This window comes from Spermophilus citellus (genome assembly GCF_964194105.1).
Source record: "Spermophilus citellus genome assembly, chromosome: 6".
In the NCBI taxonomy this organism is placed as follows: Eukaryota; Metazoa; Chordata; class Mammalia; order Rodentia; family Sciuridae; genus Spermophilus; species Spermophilus citellus.
In genome coordinates, this window is record NC_138187.1 from 117177896 (window position 1) to 117194327 (window position 16432).

Genomic DNA, 16432 nt, shown 5'->3' on the forward strand with positions numbered 1-16432 from the left:
TACCTGATACACCTTGAGATGGGTGCATTCCTAAACTGCTTTTGATTACACAAATTCTCCATTCAAAAACTTTCAAGGGCTCCCTTCCTGCTCACAGAACTAAGTTCAAATCCACCTGTGTAAGAGGCAATGCCATAGTAGAGTACAGACTTCAACAGCAGATATTTAGGCTTCTGTTCTCCATCACTATGGACACAACCATGTACAAAAACTAAAACTCTTCTAACATTCAGCTCTCCTCTCTGTTAAGAAGAATAATCCAATTCATTTTTTTTAATCTACTGAGCATCTCCAATTTCTTCAGCAGTGTTCTAGAACTAGAGATACTGCACTTAACAAAACAGATGAGATCCCTGCCCTAATGGAACTTACATTTTAGTGAGCCTACATATGTCCCTCAGAATAACTGCAATAAATGAGACCATACATGTAAACTTCAAAACAGTACCCATCACATGGAAGAATGCCAATAACTGTATATCAAATGAATAACTGTGTGAAGATACATAGTTATAAATTATTTGAAGATTAGAGCCAGGAAAAAAATTTATACTAAAGCTACTCACAGCAATTACATACTTTTAATATAATATTTGTATTACATCTTTGTTAATATTATATAGCTTCCTCTAGTTGCTTTCCTTTTAGTCAGGGTACATACAATGGGCAAGAGCATGGACCTTCAAGTCAGACAGTTTGGGTTTAATTTCTGGCTCTATCCCACTTACTAGACATGTAACCCCGGGCAAGGTACTGAGTATTATGAACCTTGGTTTCCTCATTTGTAAAATGCAATAAAAAGAGCATCATTTAGAGACTTATTATGAATATTAAATTTTCTATTTTTAACTTTTTTGTGGTGCAAGGGATCAAACCCAGGGCCTCAGGCAAGCATGTGCTCTACCACTGACTTATATCCCCAACCTCATTATGAATATTAATTAGGTGGATATAAAAAACGTGGAACAAAGAATGCCTCACTCATTTTTATATGTACATAAGCATTAGCTATTTCTTAAAATAATTATTTTAAACCAGATAAATTTAGATGTTTCATTTTATGTTAATCAAATACCAGAACACACAACTATATTAACATTTTATATATATGTGTGTGTGTGTGTGTGTGCGCGCGCGTGTATAGTTTTTTTTTTCCCTCAGTTCCAAGAATCAAACTCAGGGCCTTATACTTGCCAGACAAGCACTCTACCACTGATCCACAACCCAGCCCAGTAACTAAGAATTTAATATAGGTCCAAAGGACTTAATGGAAATGGAAATAGTGAACAGGAAAAAGTATTAAGTTCTAAATCTCCATCTGCGTCTTACTAATTATGACTATGTAGAACAAATCATCTAACTTCTGTTGGTCTGCTAATTCACACATCAATGAAATGTTTACAAAAATTATTGCAGGAAGCAAAAAACTGAATGGGCAATATAATTTAAATATGTCTACAAGTTAAAACTTAAATAATCTTATAAAATGTCACTAAGTTGGCATTTTTCTAGAAGGATACATTGAAATTATAATGTTATGGATAATAAGAATGTAATGGGCACAATTCCATGTTTCTAAGATAGCTACACTCATTTTATATGGACTTCCAACAGTAAAGATAAACGTTTATTCTATGAGACCATAAAAACTTTATGCACTTTATGTACTAATAACCTAGTTATATGATAATAACATTCAGTTATATATTACTATTTATAGTTTGCAAAGAGTACTTTGTCAGTTAAGAAAATATGAATAATATTATGGTATAAAAATCTGAGAAAATCTAACACCCGAGAGGACAAAACCCTAAAAAAAGAAAAGATAAAGATACTAGCAAAGTACATTTATACACACACATAATTCCAGCAGAATGCACTGTTGAAACAAATTATATAATTTTCAGGTTTGGGATATAACTCAGTGATAGAGTACTTGCCTAGCATGGGTGAGGCTATAGGTTCAACTGCAGAATGGAATAAAAAAAAGAAATTTTCATCAAAAATTAATGATTCTAAAAATGGGTATTACCAGGCTGAGGCAGTAGGATCACAAGTTAGAGGACATCCTGGCAATATAAAGAGACCCTGTCTCAAAATAAAATAAAAGCTGAGGATATAACTTAGTAGTAGAGCACATGCCTAGCAAGTGTGAGGCCCTGGGTTCAATCCCCAATACCATAAAAATAAATACATTGGTGTCCCTTTATCCTTTATATAAATGTTACAAGATTGGTAATTTCAGAAAACAGCAAAATTGTTTTATATTGAAAATAAACAAAAAATATAAAATTAAAAGTAACGCATTCAGATTTCATGTAAACTTAGCAAGTAGAGATACAGGATTGACATTATCATTAATCAAAAGCATTTGTGTGTCTAGTACATGCTATATTTTTCAAAGTCCTTTATAAGCACTAATTGGATTTACAATACAGCTGCCCATTTTGTATTTGGGATTTCGTAATTAATGAGATTAAACAAGTAACAAAACTAGACCTTAAAAGTATGTATCCCAAATCATGGTTCAGGGCTCCTTTTACTTCTTTATTCTGAGTCTCTAACTCATCTATTATAGTCACCACTGTCACTGAACTCACACTGTTTCTCTTTGGATTTGCTAAGCAATGGCAAAAAGGCTCTTATTACCCATGTATAATAAAGACCGTGAACAGAAATGAAATCAGGGAACAAGGGATTCTCAGGAGATAAGTGTGTTGACAGAGCAAGAAATGAGTCCAAAGGCCTCAGGACTACCTGTGACTTAATGGATAATGACAGGAATAAAGTTATTATTTTTCCTGAGTTTCAGTTTCTACGAACACTGAGAGAAGTTGTGACAAGAAGGGTATGTGAAAAATTTTACTCTAAGAGGAGAAAAAGTCCTCATATCTAAAGAAGCATAAATACCTTACCATTATTGATAATACCTTCATATCTTACTGAGTTTATCAAAGTACCAAAGAAAGGAAGATTCCATTTTTTGCTCCTGACATGTTACTAAGGCAACTGCAAAAATCCTAACTAGTCATTTACCTCTAGTCTCACTAAAATTCACTCAGATAAGTAACACAAAGTAACACAATGTTTTAACATGCAAAGAAATATAATCTTGCTTTTTTTTTATTTCCTTTGCAGTTCTGGGGATCAAACCCAGGGCCTCACTCATGCACAATTATAACTCAAGCACTATGATGCGGAACCCCCAATCTTTAATCTTGCATTTTACAAATCTTTTATTTACGAATTAAAAATACTTCTTGAAACCCATAAAGTGAGAAAGAAATTGCTTGGTTTTTGTTTTTATTTTAGTTTTTCTTAGAAGTGATTTAATCATACAATGTTAATCCTGCAGTAACTTTTAAAATATGATTTCAAAAAACTACTGTAAATAAAACTACATACAAAAAATAGCCCAAATTTTATTTTATTACATATGCATATAAACCTGAACAAAAGAAAATTGCTTTCAATATATCTAAAAGAAATATGAAACATTTTTGAGAAGGATAATAAGTTCTGTCTCATTGATAGAGGAAGCCTCACTAACATTTAGAGCAAGACTCACCTCCTTACTTTATATTATGAAATAGAAAAATATCACGTATTGGCTGGGTATGATGGCCCATACTTGTAATTTCAGCAACTTCGGAGGCTGAGGCAGAAGGATCCTAAGTTTGAAGCCAGCCTCAGCAATTTAGCAAGGCCCTAAGTAACTTATGGAGACCCTGACTCAAAATGGAATTAAAACGGCTGGGGATGTGGCTCAATGGTAAAGTGCCCCTGGGTTCAATCCCCAATACAATCAATCAATCAATAAATAAATACATAAATAAATAAATAAATCATGTACTAAATTAAATTTACTAAGTATGCTTTACAAAGCATTATGCTCTGCAAATTCAGTTTTTTTAAAATATTTTTTTAGTTGTCAGTGGACCTTTATTTTATTTATTTATTTATATGCAGTGTTGAGAATTGAACCCCATGCCTCACATATGCTAGGCAAGTGCTCTACCACTGAGCCACATCCTCTTAGTTCTATTTTTTTATAGCTTTATTTTATTCATTTATTTATTTATATTTATGTGGTGCTGGAGGATTGAACCCAGGGCCTTACATATGCCTGGCAAGTACTCTACCACTGAACTACAACCCCAGTCCCAGTTCAGTTCTATTTTGAGATTTTAGACAATTACTTACATTTAAAAGAAAAAAGAAAAAAAAAAACAATTCTAGAATGAGAGAATAAAGAAACCATACTAATCAGCTCAATTTAGCCATTTCATAACATATGTTTGAAAATTTTATGCCATCAATAAATATATGTGATTTTTGATCTAAAAATAATAAAAACTGAAAAAAATTATAATATGCAGATCTTAATAATAATAACAAATAACAATCCAAATGAATCAAAATTCATGTGCAAAGAATACAAAGAGGGTATCCATAGAGCTGTGGTAAAAGTCTGGAACTGCCAAATGGTGGCCGGGTTGTTTGTTTGATTTTCATACCCAAGGACCCAGACAATCATTATGGCTGCAGAATCATTCTTCCAAAACTGAACTGGATTAAATCTTCTTTTATAATACTATATTTCTTTACAAACAAATATATTGTACATATATTTCTTTGTACAAAAGACCAAGAGACATTAGTCCTCTTATTTCCCTATGATAAATACTCAGAGAAGTAGAAGTTCTTATTCTTTTTGTGGTGCTGGGGATTGAAATCAGGGCCTCATGCATGCTAGGCTAGTGCACTATCACAGAACTACAATTCCAGCTCAGAAGTAGGGTTATTTTTACAATAAAACTGAGATCATGCTTTAAAATCTTTGAAAACAATTTTATAAGAATTTCCCTATGATGTTATATATTCTTCAAGGGAAAAAGTCTAAATTTGCTCTTGGAAATTTAAAAATTCTAGCCTTAATTTTGTTAATAAGACCCTATACTTAACACAAGCACGCAGTTAACATATGGCTTAAAGGTCAGTATAAATTACTGTTGATAAAAGTGGGTGAAACCACTTATCACTCACTATATAATCTATATGTTTCTACTTTAATGCTGTATTTCATAAAGCAATAAGTCCACCATAAACTCTGTACTTTACTCAAAGGCCTTATCTAAACACATGCATTACGTGTCCCTTCCTAGATTTCAATCAGTGAAAACCCACTAGGCAGTATGAGCAACTATAACACCAACCAATCATTCTGAACTTCACTATCAACTGAGCTGAAGGCTCATTTAGCATGTTATTGGAAATTAAGCAGTCTTAAGGCTAGGTAACGAAGAAACTGGCTGTCATTTCACCGTTTTTCTGTTTTGTTTTTATAAGCAAAAATATTAAGGGCTATAAGAGAACTTTTCTTCTGCAAATTACTGGAATAAGAATAAGGTAAGAGACTGCTTCATATTTGTTTACTAAATTTAATTTGAGAACACAATAAAATTTGGGAGGGAAGCATTCTTTACTTAATCTAATCCTACAATTAGGTTTTAAAGGTAACAGGAAATAATTTTGGAGAAAATTTTAGTTAATTAACAAAAATTTCTACCAAAGTGTCATTATTATTGTAAATCTGAAATTAAAACAGATAAACTCAAATTAAATTGGAAATTCCTTGACAGTTTCTATAAATTTCTCACAATTTCCAGAAGTCAACGTCCTAAATGCTTAAGTTCAGTTTCCTAAATGCATAAGTTAGCTATGCTATTAATAGCAGTAAATTGATTACAATCATGGTATTTATAGTATTAAGTTGATAACAATCATGTGAAATACTGAAAAAAAATCAGTCAACTTTTTTCCTGCCTATGAAGCCAATGTTTCTAATTTTTTTATACTAAAAATTATTGTTTTTATTAACTAGAAACTGATTTTAATCTAAGTCATAATGATATTATATTGCAAATGCAGAAAATGACCAATGACATTAAGGTCAGAACTGAAATCATTTCTTGATAAAATACAAATGAATATAAAATGCTAATAAAACCATTAATTCAAATCAGAATCAAACATCACTTTCAAACCAAATCAGTCTCTAAACTCATTTAGAACATAAATTTAAAAATTTATTTTGGGAAAAAAATACACTTACAGATAATATATACATTTTCATCAAGAAAGGCAGAGGAGGGATGGGGGTGCAATTCTGCAGTAGAGTTTTTGCCTGGCATGTGCCAAGCCCTGCTGCACCTCAGCACCACAGAAGGAAAAAAACCACTGAGTGGGATTATCAAGTGTAACAGCAACTCCATGTGGACTGTGTATGAATTTCCAGTGGAGATGCTGTTACTTTTGATGGTCACCAACTTGCTACAATACAAAGGCATAAGAATACAACACTGTGATTACTTGATTCTCATTCACTTAAGGAGGAAAAATGATAATCTTTCTCTTCTATAAAACTGACAAAATAACTAAGAATGAATGTCAACTGTCTTAAGTTCAAGTGTAATGTCAAAATGGAAGAGGATCTGAGTCATCATTAAGAAATGGTGTACAGGAAAATGACCTATGAATTGACAGACAGTATGACTAAGTTTGTCTGTCACTTCTGTAGGCCAATATTCTGTATGTCTCTTCTACTTCAAAATTAGAAATCAACTAATACCATGGAAGCAACACAATGGCAGATACAGAGATCTTTAACACAACCATGTAAATGTATTAACAAATAAAAATATAAATGATATAAAAGAAACAACTTGTTTGTGTTTTTCTGACGAAGTTCACATTTCACCTACTTAATCAACAATCAACAATCAATCAACAACCAATCTCCAGCACCAAAAGATAACAAATACACAAACAAACAAAAAAAAGTATTCAATATGTGCCTACAGATGACTTAAAAAAAAAAAATCTTTAACACTGAAAAAAAAAATACCACTTCAAATATATGCAATCATGGAAGTACTGTTAAAGAAATAATGATAATATTGACAATGAAAAGTATAACCTTTTCACAAAAATTTGAGAGACAAGGTAGGGACATTCAAATCTACGTCTACAGTCTCAACACTCCTCTTTTATTTCTTGGCCTCTATTCCCTCAAATTCTTCACTGGGTTCTCAATTAATTAAATGTATAAACACTTACAAATGTATTCAAACTCTTTACTTAGGCTATAACATAATTTAGCCATATTAAAACATTACTCAAAGAAAATGAAAACCTAGAATGTATTCCCCAAAGGAATGATAAATATTCCCTGTCCCACATCTGCTAACAGGGAGGCCAGGTAAGGTGGCACACACCTGTAATCCCAGCAGTTTGGGAGGCTGAGGCAGGAGGATCACAAGTTTGAGGCCAAACTCAGCAACTTACCAAGATTGTGCCTCAAAATAAAAATAAAAAGTGCTGGGGATATAGTTCACTGGTAAAGTAATTCCTAAAGTAAAATTACATTTTAGGCTCCCTACCTAAACAGTGGGGATCTTTGGATCCCCAACACTTTAAACTAGCACAATAAATTCTCATAGAATCAAACAGAGCTTTCTTTCTAATTATCAATACTGGAACAAATCTAGTTTTTGTTTTATATGTTGAAATATGAATCCTTTGGAAATTTATATTTCATTTACCCAAAATATTGCTATTTTATAATATCTTGTTTAAAATATATAAGAAGCTGGGCGTGGTGGCTCATGTCTGTTATCCCAGCTACGCTAGAGGCTGAGGCAGGAGGACTGCAAGTTCAAGGTCATCTTCAGCAACTTACCAAGGCCTTAAGCAACTTGGCAAGACCCTGTCTCAAAAAAATAAATAAATAAAAATAAAAAGAGCTGAGGATGTAGCTCAGTGGTTAAGCACCTCTGGGTTCAATACCCAGTGCCTGAAAAATAAATAAATGAAAAATATATGAGAATCTCAATAGTTTACACTATTTTTTTCCATTACTGAAAAGAACACAATTCACTTTAAAACAACAAAAAATTATCATAAAAAGTTCTACCTGTTGATCAAGTATTCATCTTTTGTCTTATGATGAAATACAGGAATTGGAACTCCCCAAACTCTTTGCCTGGATATACACCAATACGGACGCCTGTCCATCATGTCAACCATGGCATTCAGTGTTGCTCCTGGAATAAACTTCACTGTCTTTAACAATTCCTGCAATTGATTCATAAATCAAGACTAATGAGAGAGAGCAGAATAAATTTTTCTACAACTGTCATTATTTTTCCTTATGCAGTGGTTCGTTTTGGTTGTTGGCTGTCATTCACATCCCCCCGACACTCCCCAAACCAAACACCACAAAAAACTAAAGATTTCAGAGCAAATGAGGCAAAACAAAAACAGAGTCACCAAAGTCTTATTAATTATTATCAAGAGCAGACTTAATCTTTGAAGGATGTAACAAGAGACTTTATACCAATTTCCAATTTACACCAACTCTAGATCAAAACTGGTAACAAGCCTGGTCATGGAAAAGACACACCTATTAACAGAGGCACAAAAAGAACTATGAATGAATAATGACTGGAGGCTGAGGTGGGAGGATCATGAACACACAAGTTTGATACCAGCCTGGGCAATGTAGGGAGACTCCACTTCAAAAACAAAGAAAACTGGTAATAAAAGGTTTAGTACAAGTATTACATATACTTCATAAACTATAGTTAAGATCAATGCAAACTTGAGTTTAATCATTTTTGTAAGCACTTTAAAAATAAGCTACTGTCCTAGGTTGACAAACAAGGATTACAATATAGCTTGATTTTACACAGCAAGGTTTACAATGCTGAAAACACTTTCCCCAAAATATCAGTTACTTCCTATTTATTTACCATCCTTTGAAAACTCCCCCTTTCTTTATTTCCTCAAAAAGTTGTCAACTATCTGCATTTGATTGTATTTGTCAATTACCAAAAGATCAATTGAACAGCATAAATGGTTGTTATTAATCCCCTAAAAAAGTCAAAATATGCTAACTTAAACTCTTCATTTAAAAAAAGCTTTTTTGCACCAGGCACAGTGGCATATACCTGGAATCCCAGTGGCTAGGGAGGCTGAAGCAGGAGGATTGTGAGTTCAAAGCCAGCCTCAACAAAAGCGAGGCACCAAGCAACTCAGTGAGACCCTCTCTCTCTCTCTTTTTTTTTTTTTTTTTTTTTGTGGTACAAGTGTTTTGAACTCAGGGTCTTGTGCATGAGAGGCAAGCACTCTACCAACTGAGCTATACCCCCAGCAAGAAACCCTGTCTCTAAATAAAATAGAAAATACCCTTGGGGTATTTACTGGGGATGTGCCTGGTGATCAGGTGCCACTGAATTCAATCCCCAGTACCCCCAAAATAAAGCATTTGCTAAGCAGGTTTAAATAGCTTCTTTTCTAAACTGAAGTCTCTTACCCCAAAAACCTTTTGGAGCAACACCACTTCTGTAATTCAATTTGACTAATACTTGGTTTTGAAAGCCAAGAAATGTGAATACTGACTGGGTTACTGGATTTTGTTAAGGACTTTCTGAAGGTGGTATAATAGCATTGGATTTATGGGGTTTTTTTTGGTACTGGAAATTGAAACCAAGGGTACTTAACTCCTGAACTATCTCCCCAGCACCATCCCCCTTTTTTTCTTTTGAAGTGGGTTCTCACTAAATTGTGCAGGACCTTACTAAGTTGCTGAAGCTGGCCTTGAACTTGGGATTCTCCTGCCTCAGCCTCCCAAGTTGCTAGAATTACAAGCATGCACCAGAGCACCCAGCTTAGAATTATGCTTTAAAGAATGTTTATCTTTCAGATGTACATGGTGAAATATTGCCTGAAAAAAAATGATGCCTGGTATTTGCCTCAAAATAATCCAGTGGTTTTGGGGAAAAGGTAGGTGGGGTAAGAGGGAAAAAAACTGGCCAAAAATTGATTATTGTTGAAGCTGGATAATGGAAATGTGGCAATAGATGACTCTACTTTTGCAACTTCTACAAAAAGCTACTGAAAATAGTCTGTAAAAAAAGTTTTGGGGGCTGTGGCTGTGGCTCAGTGGTAGAACACTTGCCTTTCATGGGTAAGGCACTGGGTTTCATCCTCAGCACCACATAAAAATAAATAAAGATACTGTGTCCATCTACAATTAAAAAAATATATTAAAAAAATTGGGGGCTGGGTAATCACAGCAACCTGGGAGGCTGAGGTAGGAAAATCTCAAGTTAAAGGCCAGTCTCGGGAATTTAGCAAGACCCTGTCTCAAAATAAAAAAAATAAAAGGTATAGGGATGTAGCTCAGTTGGAACCTTGCCTCTGGATTCAATCCCTAGTGCAGTACTACAGAAAAAAAAAAAAAATTGGGCTTAAACATCTTATATCAGATTTAGATGTTCCTCAACTAAAAAGTTATTTAGAGCTGGAAGTTACAAATGTTAATGTTTTAAAAGTAAGGAAGATAGGCTTCAGAAAGGAATGAAAAAATAAGGACCCCAAACTGTCAACCCAACAAATGAACCAGCTAATTCCAGTAGTAGCTTATTTGTAAACTATACAGCAAAACATCTGTACATTCAGTCTAGTTAACAAATATATAATTTGTGTTCTTTCATTCAATAGAATCAAATTTTTTGTGAAAGATACACACATATGCTCACATATACACACAAATACACAACACATACACTAGTATACACACAGATACATATGTATGTTAAATGAAAGAGCTCAAACACATATTAAATAACTAGAATACCAGTTATAAAATATTTGTTAATTCAAAGCTACAACTCCTTCAATGGATTTGCTAGTTCAATCTTAAGGAAACAAAGTGTTTACAAAGAATTTTATTGAATGCCTATTATATGTCAAACACTGTTCTGGAAACTTTTGCTCACTTACTCTATAATGTGGGATTCTCACCTTGATGTCAATGAAGAGGGTATAGAACTGAATTTCTAGGGGGTTAAAAATGTGTTAAACTCAGTTCTGTCCTAATTCTATGCTACTTTCACTATATGGGGCAGGAAAAGTGAATCAGCAAATCATTGAACCTCTTCAAGCTTTTTTCCCACATATGCATAATGAAAGAATAAAACCCAAGGTCTTTTCAGACCTTTCTAACTCTACAATGCTAGGGAAACAAATTACAAAAGCAACAATACCATCTACTCCAAAACCCCACCTCCTCACCCTTACATGCAATCCTTTGACATGGTGAGAAAGATAAACCCAACCCCTTATAGTAGAATGCATTTTATACCTTGGCTGTAGTCTTTAGATCTGTGATATTTATAAACCACTGTTTGCTGGCACGAATAACCACTGGTTTCTTAGTCCTCCAGTCATAGGGATAGCTGTGTATCAGTTTTTCCTCTTTCAACAAATTCTTTGAAGTTTTAAGCAGCTTTATGACTAGGACAAAAAAAAAAAAGAGATTAGACATAATGAAGAAGTACTATGAAAATCCTAATAGTGTTCTAAACTAATGAAAAGTATTAAGTCTGGGGCTGGGGCTATAGCTCAGTGACAGTGCTTGTCTAGCATGTGTGAGACACTGGGTTCAACCCTTAGCTCTATATAAAGATAAAATAAAGGCATTCTGTCCATCTACAAATACAAAAAAAAAATTTAAGAAAAAGTATTAAGTCTAGTCCAATAGGTACTATTTCCCAGGGATCAAAGACATAATCTGCATATCTCCTGGCAAAGAATAGCAGGGGCTGTAAAACCTTAATCAGGCTCTAAATTATGCTATTCCCGAAACTCTTCACTTCAAAGGAAAGATGAACAGATATACTTAAGAATTCTAAATTTAAAACTCAGAGCCTGTCTATCTATCATACTATAAATTTTAAAATGTTCTCTAGGTAATCCAGAAGAAAGCATGTCTGATGGGTTAAGCTCTGTCTATCCTCATTTCTATGCATGTGACCTTACTTGCAATTCAATCTTTATAGATGTAACTAAATTAAGATGAGGGCACAATGGATTAGACTGGGCCCTAAATCCAATGACTGATGTCTTTAAGAGGAGAAGATACAGAGACACACAAAAGCTGAAAGTGGCCATGTGACAACAGAAGTGGAGAGTGCAGTGATGTGACCATAGATTAAGGCATGCCAAGGATTCCAGGGGCCAGCAGAAGCTAGGAAGAGGCAAGTAAGGATTCTTGCATAGAACTTTCAGGAGAAATATAGTCCTATCAAAATCTTGATTTTGGACATCTACTCTCCAGAATTTAGAGAATATATGTTGTTTTAAGCCACCAAATTTATGATAATTTGTTATTATAGCCCAAGAAAAGTAATATGCAAGGTCTAATTCACCCTCGTGTTAATGTGTACACTGAAAGCTTTCACAGCAATGGTCTCTGATTCCGTGAAGGCAGAAAGAGAATTCCAGACTGGTGGAGTCCTACGATTCTAAAATATAAACCAAATAACCAGCTCAGTTATTTTCAAGAGTTCCAAAAGGAGCGGGAAATGTCTGATTTATAGCCAACATCTAGCCCCAAGCTTGATATTATCCTTCCATAAAAGTCACACAGCTGATCATTACCTTTGTAGCCCTAAAATAACATCACTCCCAATTGTCTGAATTTGCTTAAAAAGTAGAGCAGCTCTGAAGCAAAAGATGAAAAAGCCCTGAATTCATTTTAAACTATGTGGTTAAGCAAAATAAAATTATTTTGTTTTGGCAGAAAGTCTAAGAAGGAAGAACAGCAAGCAAAGGTTACTGCTGGCTGCTTTTCAGAAAATATGCCATTATGTTATCAACAGGTACAGTACTTACCCACATCAGTTCCCTCTTCAAGGACAGCTTTCTTGTGAAGTTCAGGACCTGCTTCGGCTGTGAAAATCCCACCTTCGTCCACCAAACAATCCTACAAATCCATTTGAACAATTAAAGCATGAAGACGTTTTATCTTATGACAATCTCTGGCGAAACAATACACATAAAACATCTCAATACAGACTATTCTTTCTCTACATTGAAAATTTGGGTACACTTATTCAATCAATAGAAATTTGTGAATTTTATATATTTAAATCACCAAAGGCAAAATATATTATTAAAGCATATACCTAAAGTATAATAACAAAAAGTAACAAAATATACTAAAACATCTTAACTGGTCTCTATTATTTAGAGTTGAATGGCAGTGTACATAGTTGTTCGATTTGAGACTTGGCTTTTAACTAAGTGGAAAAATCTGCTCAGTAATAGAAGTACATAAGATACATTTAGAGAGGATTTTTAAGTTAAAAAAAAAAAAAAAACTGTCCTTTACAATTACTAAGTAAAATCTACTTGCCATTTTCTAGGAACTGGGAGTAATTTATCTGTGACTTAATACCTGAAAAAAAGTACTGTGGGCTGGGTTCCAGACCACCACAATAAAGCAGGATCAACTATAAAACCAGTCACATAAAATATTTGGTTTCTCAGTGCATAGAAAAGTTATGTTTATTTTATGGCAGGATATTAAGAGTACAACTGCATTATGTCTAAAAATGCAATGTACATACCTTAATTAAAAATACTTTACACTAAAAAATGCTAATAACCATCTGAGCTATTGAGAAAATAATGCCAATATATTTGCTTGACACAGAGTTGCCAGAAACTTTCAATTTGTAAAATATGAAATATCTAGCCGGGCACAGTGGTGCATGCCTGTAATACCAGCAGCTCTGGAGGCTGGGGCAGGAGGATCGTTGAGTTCAAAGCCAACCTCAGCAACTGCGAGACGCTAAGCAACTCAATGAGACTCTGTCTCTAAATAAAATACAAAATAGGGTTGGGGAATGTGGCTTAGTGGTTGAGTGCCCCTGGGTTCAAACCCTGGTACCAAAAAAAATGCAATATCTGTGAAGTGCAATAAAGTAAAGCACAATATAATGAGGTCTGTGCATATTCAAAGTGTCCCCACGTAGTATATATTCTTCAGTTCTAATTTTATTTTGATTTCATGTTAATTCTGAATTACTGAAACTTTAGGATACTACATAAACCTAGGCATTTCACAACCCAATTATGTTGACCAAAATTATTATTATCAAGAAATAAAGATGTTAGGATTTATCACTTTGATTCTATAAGAATAATAATTAAAAGAAAAGAGAGAAGAGTACCATTGGCAGGTTGTGCTGAGAGGCGACACTATAATCTTCCATACCATGAGCTGGGGCTGTGTGAACCAATCCTGTTCCTTTTGCCATGGTCACATGAGTTGCAGGTAAAAGAGGAGAGACTTTATCAGGAATTAAAGGATGACTACAAGTACCATTTTTCAAATCTGCACCTGTGGGGAAAGAAAACCACTATTAAGAATGGTTTTATATTATGATATTAGAAGAAAAAGAAGAAATTCAGGTACAGAAAATGCATTTCTTGTGATGGTGTTTGGTGAGTTTTGGTTCTAAGGGTACCAAATGAGGAAGCCAAAGTTGTCAAAAACTGTATACTTTGACAAGAAAAAGTTATTTTTTTGTCTTCTGATCTACAAGTACCTAAGTCAAGTAAATATGCTTCATGTATTTCTTTTACATTTTTATGCAGTCTGTTATGCACTGTTGTTTCAGATGTGCAATAATTCGTACCATGGTTTATTCCCAAATATGCCTTAAGCAGAACAAATGTGTTTTTTTTCTATATAGTTCCCTGCCTTAATAAATATGTAATATATACTTAAGCAAACCTCTATTTTGTATATTTCTAAACTACAAAGAAAAAAAATGAACATTTTGTAGAGTTTGTATTTTGCATACTCAAGGTGAGAATTAAGTTTTAAATAAACCTATAATATTTTATCTGGAAAAAAAAAAAAGAATGGTTTTATATGAAATTCTATCTCTGTAAGTTTAGCAACAACACATCAGGTTAAAGTGCAAAATCTAGGATGAGACTGGCTGGGCTCAAACCCTGGCTGGCTTCCCTTTTACTACTTTATGACCTTTAGGATTCTATCAAATACAGATGATTATGGTTCCTACCTCAGCAGGTTGTTGTGAGGACAGCGTTATTAATACATTTTAAATGTTTGATGCACTTAGTATAACACCTACCACAAATAAATATTCAAATATTTTAGCAATTTTATCTATTGTTACCTATTATAACAAACAGGTACTCAAAAGACTCCAAGGAAATTTCTCAAAGTTATATAAAATTATGTAAATTTTGTAAGAAAAAGAAATTCTAGATCAACAGATAGATGACCTGTTCTGACACTGTCTCTGTGGAAAACCATTGCTGTTGCTTTCCTAATGTTGCTCTAAAAAGGTAAAAGATTATAAATAATACAAGATAGTCACTGGGCACCCAGTAAGCAACTTCTTCACAATACTACTACAAAATAGGTAATAATATGCTCAATTTTCAAATGAGAAAATAATTTCAGAAAACATACACGATATGTCTGAGATCACATGATTTCTAAATGATTAGACCCAAATTTCAAGGTAAGTCTAACTACAACTTTGATGTTCTATATAAGTCTAGCTTCCCTTAATAATATATCATAAGGATGGAAATGTAGCTCAGTGGTAGAGGGCTTGCATAGCATGCATGAGGCCCAGAGTTCAATCCCAGCACCACAAAAAAGAACAAAAAGCCCATACTCATCATCTATTAATTTTCTATACCTTTACTGTCTAAGTTCCATAATCTAATCTCTTTTATATGTTCTAAAAATAACAGATTTACCAAAAGGATTGATAACTTAGTTCTACTGAATAAGTCTGTTCACTTCAAAGTCTACTCTTTCAAAGTTAATGAAACTTCAATGACTCTTACTTCCCAGATCTTTCCCACAAGTAATTCTTCATTTCCAACTAAATATACTTTTTTTTTAATTTTTTTTTTTTAGTTTTTTTTTTCTTTTTTCCTGCGGACACAACATCTTTGTTTGTATGTGGTGCTGAGGATCGAACCCGGGCGGCACGCATGCCAGGGAAGCGCGCTACTGCTTGAGCCACATCCCCAGCCCCCTTACTTTTTTTTTTTTTTAATTGGGAATTAAGCCCAGGGATGTTTTATGACCAAGCACACTCCTTCCCTTTTTATGAGTTGGGTTCTTGCCTACATGCTGAGGCTGGGTTACAAATTGTAATCCTCTTGCCTTAGCCTCCCAAGTCACTAGGATTACAGGCATGCACCAATGTGCCCGGCAATAATAACTTTAAAAAAAAAATCTATCCCTGTAGAGAAATTTCTCCACCTTTCATGATTTTTTTTCCTACCATATAGCAGCCAAAACTATGTAATCCATTGACACCACTAAAAGAACAATAAAATCTTTTAATAATCTGTTGTTTAACTTCATTTTGAGTAAAACAGTACCTATTATTGTACTAAAAGGTTTATTCCCTTAAAATTAATGACAATAAAACACTCTTTCTGGGGGGAAAAAATCATAAGCTCTCTTTCCAGTTCAACTTGGCTGGCTTGGTATTTTATTCCCAGAAAAATCATTTGCAAA

At 33.9% G+C, this 16432-nt stretch overlaps 1 protein-coding gene across 1 annotated transcript in view; it reads right to left on the reverse strand.

Annotated features, from left to right (window-relative positions):
• IARS2 (isoleucyl-tRNA synthetase 2, mitochondrial) overlaps positions 1-16432 on the reverse strand; it is a 61972-nt gene that overhangs the window by 29007 nt on the left and 16533 nt on the right. Inside the window, exons 9-12 of the mRNA XM_081299130.1 lie at positions 14085-14254; positions 12742-12832; positions 11210-11361; positions 7976-8136 (exon numbers count right to left, since the gene is read on the reverse strand). Of these exons, the coding sequence (XP_081155256.1) occupies positions 7976-8136; positions 11210-11361; positions 12742-12832; positions 14085-14254 (574 nt within the window). The remainder of the gene's footprint in view (positions 1-7975; positions 8137-11209; positions 11362-12741; positions 12833-14084; positions 14255-16432) is intronic.